The sequence below is a fragment of the Drosophila takahashii genome, unplaced genomic scaffold (assembly GCF_030179915.1).
Source record: "Drosophila takahashii strain IR98-3 E-12201 unplaced genomic scaffold, DtakHiC1v2 scaffold_39, whole genome shotgun sequence".
Lineage (NCBI taxonomy): Eukaryota > Metazoa > Arthropoda > Insecta > Diptera > Drosophilidae > Drosophila > Drosophila takahashii.
Window position 1 is genome coordinate 87,261 of NW_027221717.1, and position 12,646 is coordinate 99,906.

At 43.5% G+C, this 12,646-nt stretch overlaps 2 protein-coding genes across 2 annotated transcripts; both read right to left on the reverse strand.

Annotated features, from left to right (window-relative positions):
* Positions 1–404: 404 nt before the first annotated feature.
* On the reverse strand, positions 405–1,505 carry LOC138914579 (uncharacterized). Its single transcript, XM_070219400.1, has 2 exons — positions 974–1,505; positions 405–583 (listed from the first exon to the last, which is right to left on the reverse strand). The coding sequence occupies exons 1-2, from the start codon at positions 1,503–1,505 to the stop codon at positions 405–407; spliced, it is 711 nt and encodes a 236-aa protein (XP_070075501.1).
* A 2,059-nt stretch (positions 1,506–3,564) lies between these two features.
* LOC123002669 (uncharacterized) lies at positions 3,565–9,205 on the reverse strand. Its single transcript, XM_070219401.1, has 5 exons — positions 6,430–9,205; positions 5,995–6,224; positions 4,628–5,940; positions 4,043–4,588; positions 3,565–3,826 (listed from the first exon to the last, which is right to left on the reverse strand). Exons 1-5 carry the CDS (start codon positions 9,203–9,205, stop codon positions 3,565–3,567), a joined length of 5,127 nt encoding a protein of 1,708 aa, XP_070075502.1.
* Positions 9,206–12,646: the final 3,441 nt, after the last annotated feature.

Sequence of the window (12,646 nt, forward strand, 5' to 3'; positions counted from 1 at the left end):
CAGCCAATAACTTTTGATTGGAATGTGCGATTTAAGCCATACTTTCTGAGTTTATAGGTCTTGATGAGTAGAACAAAGTTGCCATACAGTACTTCTTTCTATCTCTTGTAGTTTTTTCAAAACCGTCTTATATCTGAAAATATAGGAAAAACATGGTAACGGATGAAAATGAAAAGACAAGTAGCTAAGACGGCCAATAACTTTTGATTGGAATGTCCGATTTAAGCCATACTTTCTGAGTTTATAGGTCTTGTATAGTTGTGTCCCCTTGTATTAGGTCAACAAGGGGTCATTGTAAGAGGGGTTCCCAGGCAAAGACAAACACGAGAGAATAACTTCAAAACGTTATAATTATTCTAAGCTTCAATGTATGTACAAGTGTGTGACAAAGGTTTTTAAGTTCGTTAGACCGGCGGCGTGCGTTCAGCGTGGTTCGACCGTACAGACTGTTCCTTCTTTTTCTCGTTCCTTCTCATGCTCTCGCTATACACCTTGGTCCAGATGCGAGACACTTGGAGATACTCGTGAACTAACGTATTCACTGGCCAAATTGTAGAATCAAGTGCTTTAGGGAACAAATGGTCTGTAAGAAGAATTTTAAATGAAGATATGTTACGCTTTTGCTTAAAATTAAATTTGTAGACAGAAATAGCGTTATCTGGAGCAAGAAGTTTATCGCAAAGGTAGATTTTCACATCCTCAGCAGTGGCTTCTGGGTTGAGTCTGGATACAAATATGGATTTTTGAATGACCCCACTTAGAGGGATGCCCGAGACTGCAGGAGTCCCCACGCTTTTTCTCTGGTCCGTTCGGCTTGGAACACCACTCAAAGGGATGTTAGAACGACCTGGAGCCAGCCGTCTTGGGCTAGGCAGATCGTTTATAGTAGAAACTGCACATGATGCAGAGACTGAGACACCAGGAACCAGCTGCAATCCAGGAGTGGCGAGGTTTTGTTCCGGTGGAATATTACCAGGGGATGCCGCAGCTAATGCAGAGTGCGACTGCATTGGTAAGTTGTCTGAAGATCCAGATGGAGTAGTATGAGCAGGTGGAAGAGACGGTGTAAGATAGATTGGAGAGTGTTCCATGATGTTAGCACCAGTAGGAGTAGAGAGCATCGTGGTTGTCAGCCCGTTTGCAGGAAGTTGGAGATTATTTGGAATCTTCCTTTTCGGTGATTCACTTAAAATCTTAAGACCGAGAAACTGGGATTCCACTGCCAGGAACTTGTCGTTCATAGAGGTGAGGAGTTTTCGAACCTCCATAAATCCGGTCCTAGTTTGCCTCATGAAGGTGCGCATTTCATCCGTCATCTCACGGCATGCCGTGCAAGACCAGGTGAAGCCGACTTTTTTGGAGATTAAATCCCCAATACGGCCATTGAAACCGGCTCCGGCGCACTTAACGTGCGCGCAATTGTCGCACAGCCAGCATATAAGGAAAGTGTCTCCGCTGATAATGTTATTATACTCGCATTTTTTAGCAGTGCAAATGATAGTCATTTTGGCTGAGTATCAGGTCACTGTGCAGCAGACAAGCGTAGGTGTATAAGCGGCAATAGCGGCAGGGCAGAGCGGCAGCAGGGCAAAGAGCAGTCGGATGTAAGCGTCGAAGAGCAGAGCAGCAGCAGAGTAGAAAGCAGTCGGTTGTAAGCGTCGAAGAGCAGAGCAGCAGCTGGGCAGAGAGCACTTGGATGTAAGCGTCGAAAAGCAGCGAAAGGCAGCAGCACTCCAGAGAGACGAAGTTAGCGCTGAAGAACCGATCGAAGCGCAGTGCAGTGATTGCAAGTTCGTGTAGATGTTCGTGGCAAGCACAAAGAGAGCAGTTTCCCCAACAACAAACTTTATGTTTAGCTGTGACGCTGGCAAAACAGAGCGCGATTGTGTGAATGTTCGCGGCAAACACAGAGAGAACAACAAAAACAAACTTTAGGTTTAGCGGTAACGCTGGCAAACAGAGCATTAGCAAATATATTCTGTTGCCAATTTTGTTTTGCAAGTTATTATGTTACTGTCTTTTTAAAGTATCCAAACGGCTCGTATTGTTTAAGATTGCAGTGTTACTGACAATATGTTCAAAAACTGACATGAACCGAATAGGTTTTCACAGGGAAATCGCGATGTGAAGGAGGAGCTTAGAAAAACACGTCCGAATACTAGTTGAGCTGAGCACTGATAGGTCTTGATTAGTAGAACAAAGTTGCCATACAATCCTTCTTTCTATCTCTTGTAGTTTTTTCAAAGCCGTCTTATATCTGAAAATATAGGAAAAACATGGTAACAGATGAAAATGAAAAGACAAGTAGCTAAGACGGCCAACAACTTTTGATTGGAATGTCCGATTTAAGCCATACTTTCTGAGTTTATAGGTCTTGATGAGTAGAACAAAGTTGCCATACAATCCTTCTTTCTATCTCTTGTAGTTTTTTCAAAACCGTCTTATATCTGAAAATAAAGGAAAAACATGGTAACGGATGAAAATGAAAAGACAAGTAGGTAAGACGGCCAATAACTTTTGATTGGAATGTCCGATTTAAGCCATAATTGCTGAGTTTATAGGTCTTGATGAGTAGAACAAAGTTGCCATACAATCCTTCTTTCTATCTCTTGTAGTTTTTTCAAAGCCGTCTTATATCTGAAAATAATGGAAAAACATGGTAACGGATAAAAATGAAAAGACAAGTAGCCAAGACGGCCAATAACTTTTGATTGGAGTTTTTTCAAAACCATCTTATATCTGAAAATATAGGAAAAACATGGTAACGGATGAAAATGAAAAGACAAGTAGCTAAGACGGCCAATAACTTTTGATTGGAATTTGCGATTTAAGCCATACTTTCTGAGTTTATAGGTCTTGATGAGTAGAACAAAGTTGCCATACAATCCTTCTTTCTTTCAAAACCGTCTTATATCTGAAAATATAGGAAAAACATGGTAACGGATGAAAATGAAAAGACAAGTAGCTAGGACGGCCAATAACTTTTGATTGGAATGTCCGATTTAAGCCATACTTTCTGAGTTTATAGGTCTTGATTAGTAGAACAAAGTTGCCATACAATTCTTCTTTCTATCTCTTGTAGTTTTTTCAAAGCCGTCTTATATCTGAAAATAAAGGAAAACATGGTAACTGATGAAAATGGTTGGACAAGAAGGTAAGACAGCCAATAACTTTTGATTGGAATGTGCGATTTAAGCCATACTTTCTGAGTTTATAGGTCTTGATGAGTAGAACAAAGTTGCCATACAGTACTTCTTTCTATATCTTGTAGTTTTTTTAAAACCGTCTTATATCTGAAAATATAGGAAAAACATGGTAACGGATGAAAATGAAAAGACAAGTAGCTAAGACGGCCAATAACTTTTGATTGGAATGTCCGATTTAAGCCATACTTTCTGAGTTTATAGGTCTTGTATAGTTGTGTCCCCTTGTATTAGGTCAACAAGGGGTCATTGTAAGAGGGGTTCCCAGGCAAAGACAAACACGAGAGAATAACTTCAAAACGTTATAATTATTCTAAGCTTCAATGTATGTACAAGTGTGTGACAAAGGTTTTTAAGTTCGTTAGACCGGCGGCGTGCGTTCAGCGTGGTTCGACCGTACAGACTGTTCCTTCTTTTTCTCGTTCCTTCTCATGCTCTCGCTATACACCTTGGTCCAGATGCGCGAACGATCAGCTGATCGGGTCGCTCTCCAACTATCGGGACAAGCAGTAAACTGAACATGCCGCCCGCCAATGCTAGACCTAGCATGAGACATCCTTCGCTTGTCCTGGTCCTCTGGGATGTGGTGGTGATAAGCCAACTCGGCCGTGCGTTCTTGGTATCTAATATGGAGAGATGAGAACAAGATGTGTGCGCAAGCTACAGTCTATAAATTGGGGTGTACAAGTGAGTGCGCCCGAATTCGCAGAGGACAGAGCTTTGTTACGGATCGCTTCAGCTGTCCCTGCTTGGTTTTAAGTGTCACCACCCGGACCAGTGCGTCTGTCCCTGGGTGCAACTCCATAACACGCCCGAGTAACCATTGTGACGGTGGGAACCGGTCGTCCTTGATGATGACAAGGTCGTCGAGACGAAAATTTTCAGCCTCTTGGCACCACTTTGGTCTCTGCTGTAGATGCGCTAACCAGTCACGACTCCAAGCCTTCCAGAAATGTCGTATCATCGCCTGCTGGATAAGGAACTGCTCTGCGAAGGATCTGGATTGCGGCTGATATTCCGGCGGCGCCAGCATTGAGTCTCCGATGAGGAAGTGTGCGGGGGTGAGCACCTCTAGATCGTCCGCGTCAGCTGTCAGAGGGCAAAGCGGCCTTGAGTTGAGACACGCTTCTATGGTTACGAGGACCGTGGACAACTCTTCGTATGTAAGCCGTCGATCTCCAATGACCCTCTTTAGATGGTATTTAACTGACTTTACATTGGCCTCCCAAAGCCCACCAAAGTTAGGTGACAGAGGAGGATTGAAGTGCCACTGTGTGCGCTGCGTCGCAAGCTTAGGGGCGATCACCTGCTCGTAATCAGCTCGCATCTGCCTGTACACCGCCTTCATTACGTTGTCTGCACCAACGAAGTTGGTACCGTTGTCACTGTAAAGGTGCTGAACCATTCCTCGTCGTCCGGTGAACCTGTCCAGAGCCAGTAAAAAATGCTCCGTGGTGAGACCTGTCACAGCCTCCAAATGAACCGCCTTTGTTGCGAGACAAATGAAAACGGCAATGTATCCCTTGTAGAAGCTAGTGCCTCGTAGACGCGCTGCTTTGATCTCTATCGCGCCTGTGTAGTCGACACCAGTTGCGATGAATGGTCGACTAGGAGGGTTGACTCGATGAACGGGCAAGTCTCCCATAAGCTGAGTCGTAGTGGTTGGTCGCGTTCTGAAGCAGCGAACGCATTTTCGTATAATCCTTCGAACTGCTTGCTTTCCTGTCAGGATCCAAAATCGCTGACGCGTGTGCGCCAAAGTCATCTGCGCACCTCCGTGTAGCGTTAGATAGTGTGAATGACGTATTACTAATTCTGTGAAATGATGAGAACTTGGCAGGATTATTGGATGACGACGTTCGTGCGACAATTTAGAATGGCGAAGTCGTCCCCTCACTCGCAAAATGCCTTCCACTAAGACCGGCGACAAATTTAGTAACTTGCTTCGGGAGGGCAACCTTTTGGAGTCCCTAACTGCAGACAAGTCGGTTGCGAACGACTCGCGCTGTACGATCCGCACGACCGCTAACAAAGCGTAGTCGAGCTCCTCAATACTTAAGGGCCCAATGCGTTTCTCCTCCTTGCCGACAGCGTTGTTCTTGAAACGCATGATGTAGCCTGTGACTCTTAAAGCCTGGCTGAGTGTAGAAAATTTCTCAAGAAACGATGGTTGCGCGACTGCATGGTGAACGCGCACTTTGGGCACTTTCGCCTCTAACGCGGCGTCGTCAACGCCAACTTGTCCGAAATCTGTCGATGGCCAAAAGCCTTGATCGCGCACGAGCCACTCTGGCCCTCGCCACCACAGCTCGAAGTTCTTTAGCTCGATGGGAGAGAGCCCTCGCGTAGCGCAGTCCGCTGGATTCTCGGAAGTGCCTACGTGTCTCCACTGAACTGGCGAGGAATGATCCAAAACGAAGGCGACTCTATTCGCGACAAAGGTCTTCCATCTATTGACATCCCCGTGCAACCAGTGCAGTACAATTGTAGCATCCGTCCAATAGAAAGTCTGGACCGGAAAGGAACTCAGACACTTAGCCAAAGTTAGCCACCTTACCAACTTGATGGCTAATACCGCTCCACTTAACTCTGTTCGAGGTATAGTTAAGGGCTTCGCAGGAGTAACCTTTGATTTTGCAGCCATCAGGGAAGAATAGCACCTTCCGTCCTGATGCTCCACCCTTAGATACACAGCAGCTGCATAAGATGTGGAAGATCCATCGCAAAACGCATGCATCTGAACTGAGGATATTGAAGATGGGGTGTAATGAATCCACCGATCTATGCTTACCTCGCCGATCCTTAGCAAGTCGTCTCGAAATCCTCGCCATCGCTCTGCAATATTATCAGGAACCGCATCGTCCCAGTCCAGAACCGTCTGCGAGCCGTCTGCATGCATTTTCTTGGCCATGGTAACCTCCTTCAATATTAGCTTTCCCGAAATTATGACCGGCGCAATGAGACCCAGCGGGTCAAACAACCTTGCTATACTGGATAAGATTATCCTCTTAGTGGAGCTGACTGGAATTTCGAAGTTGATCTGGTATTTAAAACAATCCCTCTTTGGGAGCCAATACATTCCTAAAGCCTTAATAGGATCTGTAGTGTCCCAACTTAACAGGGTCTGACTGCAATGATATTCAGACGGAATCGAGAGCAACAGTCTCGAATCGTTGCTGGACCACTTTCGCAACTCCATGCGCGCGGATTTTATAGCACCCGATACCTGAAGTCGCTTTTTCCTCTGCCTCTTCTATAGTATGTCCTCCAGAAAGAATGTCGTCTACATATATCTCGTTCATCAGCACCTCCTCCGCCTTAGGGAATGAAAGCTGCTCATCCTTCGCCAGCTGTTGAATAACCCTGATAGCCGTGAACGGTGCCGAAGCCGTCCCAAAGGTTAGTGTCGATAATGCATAAACGTTGATGGCTCCATCCGCCGCCCGCCATAAAATCCGCTGATATTGGGCGTCTTCTGGGTGCACATCTATACAGCGATACATCTTTTGTATATCCGCCGTGAAAACAAAACGATATTTCCGCCAGTTGAGCATAACCGACGACATGTCGTTCTGCAAAGTGGGTCCGGTACAAAGTATGTCGTTCAATGATCGCCCGTTACTAGTTCGTGAGGAGGCGTCAAAAACAATTCTCTGTTTGGTCGAATAGAGTTCCTCCTTGAAGACTGCATGGTGCGGGAGTACGCAGGAAGCTACATGCCTATTCGCAGATGTCCGCTTCACTAGACTGCTTTCACTGCCCACCGCAGGCGCTATTTGCTCAAGCGAAAAGTACTCCTCGATCTCTTCCACATATTTGTTCCACCGCTCCGGATTGTTTGACAGACGCCGTTCCAGTTGCATAAATCGATTCAGCGCCATTTGATGAGATCTCCCCAAAACCATTGCTGGATCTAAATATGTTTTAAAGGGCAATCGTACCACGTAGCGGCCATCTGATCGACGCACATGAGTTTTCTGAAAAAATGTTTCGCACCAGAGGTCCTCCTCTGTTTCTGTCGAGCGATCAGGAACTGACTCGACTTCGCAGAATCGCTTGAGCAATGATTCAGTGTCCAAAGTTGCTAGATGACAGCGTAACTGAGTAGATTTCCTAACTCCTTCTGCTCTCCCAGACAGTAACCATCCAAAACGAGTATTTTGAGCTATGGGCTCGTCTGGCAATCCAATCCTCGTATCCGGCAGCATGATTTGCGCCAACAAGTCCACTCCAACGATGAGATCCACTCGTTTCGATCGGTAATAATTTGGATCCGCCAACGGGAGCCCTTGTATGTGACTCCATCGCCGCGGCGAAAAGCTAAGCCTGGGGAGGCAGGATGTTACGGAGTTGAGCACATATGCGGAATTTACATCTAATGAAAAATGGGGGTTAATAATACTGGTAATTTTAAAGTTGGCCGTATACTTGCAACGAACACCGCTCCCTTGGCCTACACCAAAAATGGATGCTCTGGCTGCCGATCGTTTCAAATGAAGGGACTGAACAACGTGTTCGGAGACTATGGTAGCCTCAGATCCTTGATCAATGAGCGCATTTATTACTGCCTGCAGGCCGTTGGTCGGATTTTGTACCATAATACGAGCCGTAGCGAGGAGTACATTCTTCGAGGAAAATTCGGATGACGTCGCCGAATGACATCTGTAGGATGCGTGCGGATTCTGCTCCGACACTGTTTCCATGGATGCTGGCGTCACAAACTGCGGTGTCGGCGGCCGGGCAGAATGCGATTGCGCGTGGTTCGATGGCTGGTTCTGAGCCTGAACCGGGAAATGCAGCAACGTATGATGACGCTGACCGCAAACTTGGCAGCTCTGGCTGCTGGTGCAGCGAGACAGGGCATGCGACTTACTCAGGCAATTGACACATAATTTAGCCCTGCTGACTATGTCCTTGCGCCTGTAACAGTCCAACTCCAAGAAAAGTGGACAACGACGCAAGATGTGGTCGCCGCCACAGTGATAACATGCGCTGTTCGAACGCTTTACATGCTCCTGTGCATTATGCACTCGCACGCGTTTAACCGGGTCTGTTGAACCTAGGCCAGCATTGGAGTCGTACGACGAGCTTCGATTCTCAATCGCATCCATTATGACTAGCCGATCGTTCAAGAATGATTCCAAATCCTTATAGGACGGAACCGTTGAGGAGCTTCCTTGGTGGTGCTCCCAAGCGTTGTGTGTCTCCTTGGGCAACTTCGATGCTACGTAATGCGCCAACCAGTGCTGCGATTCCCCGTCCAAGGCTTGAACGCGGCGGAAGGCAGCTAGGCAAACATTCACCGTGCTTAGCATCAACCGTATAGAATCGGTAGTATCCTTTTGTAGTCTGGGCAACGCATATATTGCGTTCATATGGTGCGAGAAAACGAGTCGAGGATTATTGTACCTCTTGATCATCATTCCCCACGCCACTGCATAGTTTACATCCGTGAGTTGCATTTGACGAATGTCATTGTCACGGCCAATTGGCAGTGAATCCTTGAGAAAGTGCAATCTTTGGACATTGCTCAAATTGTGGTTGTTATGTATTAGGCTTGTGAAGGCATCGTAGTAGCCTGGCCAGTCCACACACGCACCCGAAAATTTAGGTACCGTCATTTGCGGCATGTTTACTCGCAACTCCGGATCGGCGTTCCCGGCTGCTGCTGGTGGCGCAGTAGTTTCTGGTCCAAGCTTGTCGAAGTCTTCGGCGAGAGCGCAGTAGGCGTCCATGTAACGCTCCTCGAATTCTGACTGGAAATTCTTCGCAGCATAACTTGAATCCTCAAATCCATCTAAATTAACGATCACCGAGTGCGTCTCCCGAAAAGCGTTCCGTAATTCCTCCACCTGATCCAACCTTTTTTTTAGATAAATCCTAGTTTTCCTCGTTTGCGAGTCCTTCCTAAAATTCTGCAGAACAGACCTAAGGGCTTGGTGACGATCTGTTTGCAAGTTCACCAACTTGTCCAAATCTAAAACAATCGACTCAGGGTCCATGTTGACAAGTGTAAGACTAAGGCTTCCGCAACTCACCACCCCAAACAATTATGCAATAGGAAAAAGAATCGGTATTGCTTGTCTCGCACACAACTTGGTAACTCACTCAGTTTTGCATACCAGAACCACACCACAAAGAGGAAGCGAAGAGAAGAGGGCGCCCTGCAGATTCCAATCTGCCGTTATTGCGCTTATGTATCGATGTCTTCTCTTGCACTGCTTCGTAGAGCCAGCGTGTCGATCTGACGCAGCCGCGATCTAACGGAATTTATTTAACGGAATTATGACGAACTTTGTAAGAATTTTATTTGCTTTGCAGGTTCCCCTCATGGGCCACCATGTATAGTTGTGTCCCCTTGTATTAGGTCAACAAGGGGTCATTGTAAGAGGGGTTCCCAGGCAAAGACAAACACGAGAGAATAACTTCAAAACGTTATAATTATTCTAAGCTTCAATGTATGTACAAGTGTGTGACAAAGGTTTTTAAATTCGTTAGACCGGCGGCGTGCGTTCAGCGTGGTTCGACCGTACAGACTGTTCCTTCTTTTTCTCGTTCCTTCTCATGCTCTCGCTATACACCTTGGTCCAGATGCGCGAACGATCAGCTGATCGGGTCGCTCTCCAACTATCGGGACAAGCAGTAAACTGAACAGGTCTTGATGAGTAGAACAAAGTTGCCATACAAACCTTCTTTCTATCTCTTGTAGTTTTTTCAAAACTGTCTTGTATCTGAAAATATAGGAAAAACATTGTAACGGATGAAAATTAAAAGTCAAGTAGCTAAGACGGCCAATAACTTTTGATTGGAATGTCCGATTTAAGCCATACTTTCTGAGTTTATAGGTCTTGATGAGTAGAACAAAGTTGCCATACAATCCTTCTTTCTATCTCTTGTAGTTTTTTCAAAACTGTGTTATATCTGAAAATAAAGGAAAACATGGTAACTGATGAAAATGGTTGGACAAGAAGGTAAGACGGCCAATAACTTTTGATTGGAATGTGCGATTTAAGCCATACTTTCTGAGTTTATAGGTCTTGATGAGTAGAACAAAGTTGCCATACAATACTTCTTTCTATCTCTTGTAGTTTTTTCAAAACCGTCTTATATCTGAAAATAAAAGAAAAACATGGTAACGGATGAAAATGGTGAGACAAGTAGGTAAGACGGCCAATAACTTTTGATTGGAATGTCCGATTTAAGCCATAATTGCTGAGTTTATAGGTCTTGATGAGTAGAACAAAGTTGCCATAAAATCCTTCTTTCTTTCAAAACCGTCTTATATCTGAAAATATAGGAACAACATGGTAACGGATGAAAATGAAAAGACAAGTAGCTAAGACGCCAATAACTTTTGATTGGAATGTCCGATTTAAGCCATACTTTCTGAGTTTATAGGTCTTACAAGTAGGTAAGACGGCCAATAACTTTTGATTGGAATGTCCGATTTAAGCCATAATTGCTGAGTTTATAGGTCTTGATGAGTAGAACAAAGTTTCCATACAATCCTTCTTTCTTTCAAAACCGTCTTATATCTGAAAATATAGGAAAATCATGGTAACGGATGAATATGAAAAGACAAGTAGCTAAGACGGCCAATAACTTTTGATTGGAATGTCCGATTTAAGCCATACTTTCTGAGTTTATAGGTCTTGATGAGTAGAACAAAGTTGCCATACAATCCTTCTTTCTATCTCTTGTAGTTTTTTCAAAACCGTCTTATATCTGAAAATATAGGAAAAGCATGGTAACGGATGAAAATTAAAAGTCAAGTAGCTAAGACGGTCAATAACTTTTGATTGGAATGTCCGATTTAAGCCATACTTTCTGAGTTTATAGGTCTTGATGAGTAGAACAAAGTTGCCATACAATCCTTCTTTCTATCTCTTGTAGTTTTTTCAAAACCGTCTTATATCTGAAAATATAGGAAAAACATGGTAACGGATGAAAATGAAAAGACAAGTAGCTAAGACCGCCAATAACTTTTGATTGGAATGTCCGATTTAAGCCATACTTTCTGAGTTTATAGGTCTTGATGAGTGGACAAAAGTTGCCATACAATCCTTCTTTCTATCTCTTGTAGTTTTTTCAAAACCGTCTTATATCTGAAAATAAAGGAAAAACATGGTAACGGATGAAAATGGTGAGACAAGTAGGTAAGACGGCCAATAACTTTTGATTGGAATGTGCGATTTAAGCCATAATTGCTGAGTTTATAGGGGTTGATGAGTAGAACAAAGTTGCCATACAATCCTTTTTTCTATCTCTTGTAGTTTTTTCAAAACCGTCTTATATCTGAAAATAAAGGAAAAACATGAGTTTATAGGTCTTGATGAGTAGAACAAAGTTGCCATAAAATCCTTCTTTCTATCTCTTGTAGTTTTTTCAAAACCGTCTTATATCTGAAAATAAAGGAAAAACAAGGTAACGGATGAAAATTAAAAGTCAAGTAGCTAAGACGGCCAATAAATTTTGGTTGGAATGTCCGATTTAAGCCATACTTTCTGAGTTTATAGGTCTTGATGAGTAGAACAAAGTTGCCATACAATCCTTCTTTCTATCTCTTGTAGTTTTTTCAAAACCGTCTTATATCTGAAAATAAAGGAAAAACATGGTAACGGATGAAAATGGTGAGACAAGTAGGTAAGACGGCCAATAACTTTTGATTGGAATGTGCGATTTAAGCCATAATTGCTGAGTTTATAGGTCTTGATGAGTAGAACAAAGTTGCCATAAAATCCTTCTTTCTATCTCTTGTAGTTTTTTCAAAACTGTCTTATATCTGAAAATAAAGGAAAAACATGGTAACTGATAAAAATGGTTGGACAAGTAGGTAAGACGGCCAATAACTTTTGATTGGAATGTGCGATTTAAGCCATACTTTCTTAGTTTATAGGTTTTGATGAGTAGAACAAAGTTGCCATACAATCCTTCTTTCTATCTCTTGTAGTTTTTTCAAAACCGTCTTATATCTGAAAATAAAGGAAAAACATGGTTACTAATGAAAATGGAAAGACAAGTAGGTAAGACGGCCAATAACTTTTTATTGGAATGTCCGATTTAAGCCATACTTTCTGAGTTTATAGGTCTTGATGGGTAGAACAAAGTTGCCATACAATCCTTCTTTCTATCTCTTGTAGTTTTTTCAAAACTGTCTTATATCTGAATATAAAGGAAAAACATGGTAACTGATGAAAATGGTTGGACAAGTAGGTAAGACGGCCAATAACTTTTGATTGGAATGTCCGATTTAAGCCATAATTGCTGAGTTTATAGGTCTTGATGAGTAGAACAAAGTTTCCATACAATCCTTCTTTCTTTCAAAACCGTCTTATATCTGAAAATATAGGAAAAACATGGTAACGGATGAATATGAAAAGACAAGTAGCTAAGACGGCCAATAACTTTTGATTGGAATGTCCGATTTAAGCCATACTTTCTGA